The 5,000-nt window shown below is 48.3% G+C and overlaps 1 protein-coding gene across 2 annotated transcripts in view; it reads left to right on the forward strand.

Moving 5' to 3' along the window:
• The window catches only part of LOC138213873 (glutamate receptor 2-like), a 59,476-nt gene that overhangs the window by 52,648 nt on the left and 1,828 nt on the right, over window positions 1-5,000 (forward strand). The window contains exon 19 of one of the 2 annotated variants that reach the window (XM_069175192.1): window positions 51-226. The exons of the other annotated variant lie outside the window; for it this stretch is intronic. Coding sequence (XP_069031293.1) covers window positions 51-221 — 171 coding nt within the window. The 3' untranslated portion in view covers window positions 222-226. The remainder of the gene's footprint in view (window positions 1-50; window positions 227-5,000) is intronic. 2 annotated transcript variants of the gene reach the window in all.

Consider the following 5,000-nt stretch of genomic DNA (forward strand, 5'->3'; position numbering starts at 1 on the left):
CTGGAGGTGGAGCGGAGCAGCAATAACATGACTCTATTTGTGTTGTGAAGGTGGCAGCCAACACCTTGTCGTCACCTCAGCACACAGGAAACTACACACACACTCTGTCCTCTCCTCAACACGCCCCCAACTTCAACCTGTTGTCTCCCAGCCACCAGCCCAACTACGCCACCTACAAAGAGGGCTACAACGTGTACGGCATTGAGAGCGTCAAGATCTAACTCGGGTAGGAGAGCGATGATTGTGGCTGCAGCCGTCCTCACCTCGCAGTCATACCAGTCTCTGACCGCTGTTCACTCACGGCAGCAACAACGGACAGACGCATGTCCTGCGGTCTCAGCAGCTTCAGTGGCAAACTGTGTGTGAGGGTCAAAGGTCACGTCCGTCTGAACATCTGTGACCAGATGGAGGCGCTGAAGAGTTTCATTTAGCAATTAGAAGAAAGAAGAAAAGGCAGAACCGGACAGTATATAATACTATGTATTTATGAGTATATATTATATAATATAATACTATTTACATTTGTAAAACGACATACACAGATACATATATTATTTTATATACTCATTATTTTATATACATTATTAAATATAATATAAAAAGACGATGTCAGCCATCAGTATGTTATCTGAAAACTTGATTTTATTGGAGACTAGTTCTTTAATTCAAAACTGACGGAAACAAACGAATATAAAACCTCAGACTGTTTATAAAAGACTTCGTAGCTTCAGGTCTGTAAAATGGTTCTGATCCAGAAGTGTCTTCAGCTGCAATACCAGCGAGTGCCACTAGAGGTCGGCTCCAAAAAGCCTCCGGCTCCATAGACTCCCATTCAACTTCTCTCATCAAATCCAAAGTGAATAAAATGTGTCCATCAGTTATCTCGGTGTTGTTAGCTAAAGTCACTCCTTCTTATTAGTTTTCTGGAGGTCCATCTGAAAATAATCCCTCATTCATTAGAAAAGAAGATTCAAGAAGACCTGTTTTTGGGGGCGTGTCTGTTTGATTGACAGGCCTGTGGTGCAGTCAGGTTACAGCTATCGGTGGGCGGGACGTAGTATCGTCAGGTTTCCGATCAGATCGGTCAGATCCACCTCTGGCTCCTCCCCCAGCTCGTCCAAATATGGTCACTTCCTGCTCCAAACCGCTCTGAACTAACAAGATGGTGACGAACAGAATCTGAACTGGAAGATTCATAACATTCACAAACCAACAATGACATCACTGATGGTTGATGACATCACTGATGGTTGATGACATCATTGATGGATGATGACATCACTGATGGTTGATGATTGGTTGTGTAAGACACTAATAAACCTGTGACATCATACATCACACTTCCTCCAGCAGGATTCTTCAGAGTTCATGTTCACAAGTTGCCACTGAAGCTGCTCAGTCCTCTGATACCAGGCAGACCCAAACACAGTGAACAGAACCGGGTCAGAACTGTATGTGATGCTCCCTTCCTCTGTTTCCTCACCCAACACCCTGCTCACCTCCTCCATCACCACCTCCATCACCTCCTCCATCACCACCTCCATTACCTTCATCACTTCCTCCATCACCCTCTCCATCACTACCTTCATCACGTCCATCACCTTCATCACCTCTTCCATCACCTACTCCATTACCTTCGTCACCTCCTCCATCACCCTCTCCATCACCACCTTCATCACCTCCATGACCTATTCCATCACCTCCTCCATTCTATTTTCCATCCCCTCCTCCATCACCTCCATCTTCTTCTCCTCCATCACCTCCTCCATCCTCTTCTTCTTCATCACCTCCTCCATATTCTTCTCCTCCATCACCTCTTCCATCACCTCATCCATCACCAACTCCATCACCTCCTCCATCACCACCTTCATCACCCCCATCACCTTCATCACCTCCTCCATCATCACCTCCATCACCTTCATCACCTCCTTCATCACCTCCATCACCTCTTCCATCACCTCCTCCATCACCTTTTCCATAACCTCCATCACCTCCATCACCTCCTCCATTCTCTTCTCCGTCCCCTCCTCCTTCACCTCCATCTTCTTGTTCTTCATCACCTCCTCCATCTTCTCCTCCATCACCTCCTCCATCCTCTTTTCCTCCATCACCGCCTCAATCACTTCCTCCATCACCTCCACCATCCGCTTCTTCTCCATTACCTACTCCATTACATCACATCCATCATTTCCTCCATCACCTCCTCCATCATTTCCATCACCTTCTCCATCACCTCCTCCATCATTTCCATCACCTTCTCCATCACCTCCTTCGTCACCTCCTCCATCCTCTTCTTCTTCATCACCTCCTCCATCTTCTCCTCCATCACCTCCTCCATCCTCTTTTCCTCCATCACTTCCTCCACCATCCTCTTCTTCTCCATCACCTACTCCATTACTTCACATCCATCATTTCCTCCATCACCTCCTCCATCATTTCCATCACCTTCTCCATCACCTCCTTCATCACCTCCTCCATCCTCTTCTTCTCCATCACCTCCTCCCTTGTTTCCTCTCCTCCCTTCTGTTCTCCTTCTTCTCACTCACCTCCTCATCAACCTTTTTACTTCCTTCCCTGTTCCTCAGAGCTCTCCCAGTTTCTCCGACTCTTTTTGTTGTTACAGCCAATCATGCTCTTCAATGAACGACGTCATCGGTCCGTCACTTCCATGTGTCCTGATGTCAGCTTCCTCTGAGGCCGCCCCATCATTCATTTTAGAGATCACATGGTGTGGACTGTGGCATCATTTCAAAGTGGACTCCTTTGTGGAACATATGGAGTTATAATGTCTCAGCAGTAAACATCCTCGCGTGTCACATGACCTGATTGAAGACGGCTCTGTGCTGACTTGAGGTCCAATCTGCAGTTATTCCTGAGTGAACGCAGTCAGTTCAGTTCATTTCCACATTATTATATGAGGCTGATCAAACAGTTCAGTGTTCCTGAACGCAGCACAGTGCTGCACACGGAGCAGCAGGAAGCTACGACCTTCATGAGGACGTATTCAGTGTCGTCTCATGATCAACATCAGCACTGAGTTCCTCATGTTAATGTGACCGCTGGTACGTGAACATCTGTGATGTCACCATGGAAACCTGAAACTGGAGCAGAGATTTTAGATCAAACTCTGTAAACGGTCAACAGAGACCGTTGAAATGTCCAGAAAGTCTCCGGCGATGAAGCGACGAGCCGGGCGAGGTGTTCTGATGACATCACGTTTCAAGAGGGGCGGAGCTTCACTGTCCAGGACCGAAGAAGGCGTCAGGTCGGGAGACACCAGCTGGGTTTTCTTTGTGTCACCGTGAATTCGTCCCCCAGAGTCAGACTGTCAACACCGAGTTCCACCGGGACCTTCTGAGGGAAACATTCACTGAACTGTGTCGCCATGGTAACAGGCTTCTCCAACACGGCGCTCACAGCGCGTTGAAAACAGTTTCTCACCTTCAACAACACAATCGTAGCTCCGCCCCCCTCCCCACCGGGCCGTCTCCCTGCAGCTCCAGGTGGGAGGTGACATCACAAATGTTCACGTTCCTGTCGGGGACAGCGTGAGCAGGAAGAGTCTCAACTGTTTGATTCCACCTCGTAGATAGAAACCCAACGATTCACGCTCGAACGGCATTCAGCGAGTCAGGAGGAAACAGGACGATCTGTAGGACGATCTGTAGGACGATCAGTAGGACGATCTGTAGGACGATCAGTGGGACGATCTGTAGGACGATCAGTGGGACGATCTGCAGGACGATCTGTAGGACGATCTGTAGGACGATCAGTAGGACGATCAGTAGGACGATCTGTAGGACGATCAGTAGGATGATCAGTAGGACGATCTGTAGGACATCTGTAGGACGATCAGTAGGACGATCTGTAGGACGATCAGTGGGACGATCTGTAGGACGATCAGTGGGACGATCTGTAGGACGATCAGTGGGACGATCTGCAGGACGATCTGTAGGACGATCTGTAGGACGATCAGTAGGACGATCAGTAGGACGATCTGTAGGACGATCAGTAGGATGATCAGTAGGACGATCTGTAGGACATCTGTAGGACGATCAGTAGGACGATCAGTAGGACGATCTGTAGGACGATCAGTAGGACGATCAGTCGGACGATCTGTAGGACGATCAGTAGGACGATCAGTGGGACGATCTGTAGGACGATCAGTAGGACGATCTGTAGGACGATCAGTAGGACGATCAGTGGGACGATCTGTAGGACGATCTGTAGGACGATCAGTAGGACGATCAGTGGGACGATCAGTGGGACGATCAGTGGGACGATCTGTGGGACGATCTGTAGGACGATCAGTAGGACGATCTGTAGGACGATCAGTGGGACAATCTGTAGGACGATCAGTAGGACGATCTGTAGGACGATCTGTAGGACGATCTGTAGGACGATCAGAAGGACGATCTGTGGGATGATCTGTAGGACGATCAGTGGGACGATCTGTGGGATGATCTGTAGGACGATCAGAAGGACGATCTGTAGGACGATCAGAGGGACGTATAGGCTCCATAGACTCCATCTACAATACCAGCGAGTGCCACTAGAGGTCGGCTCCAAAAAGCCTCCGGCTCCATAGACTCCCATTCAACTTCTCTCATCAAATCCAAAGTGAATAAAATGTGTCCATCAGTTATCTCGGTGTTGTTAGCTAAAGTCACTCCTTCTTATTAGTTTTCTGGAGGTCCATCTGAAAATAATCCCTCATTCATTAGAAAAGAAGATTCAAGAAGACCTGGTTTTGGGGGCGTGTCTGTTTGATTGACAGGTCTGTGGTGCAGTCAGGTTACAGCTATCGGTGGGCGGGACGTAGTATCGTCAGGTTTCCGATCACATCCACATCCACCTCTGGTCTGGTTGTCCTCTGCTACATGTCCTTCACCCTGTGACATGTGAACCTAATTTAGTGCAGCTGCAGCTCTTTGACATGAATTAAGAAGTTTCAGAGTTCATGTTCACATGATGTCACATGATGTCACATGATGTCACAT

The sequence above is a fragment of the Embiotoca jacksoni genome, unplaced genomic scaffold (assembly GCF_022577435.1).
Source record: "Embiotoca jacksoni isolate LCO1_2020_lvr unplaced genomic scaffold, fEmbJac1.0.p SCAF_103, whole genome shotgun sequence".
Classification (NCBI taxonomy): Eukaryota; Metazoa; Chordata; class Actinopteri; family Embiotocidae; genus Embiotoca; species Embiotoca jacksoni.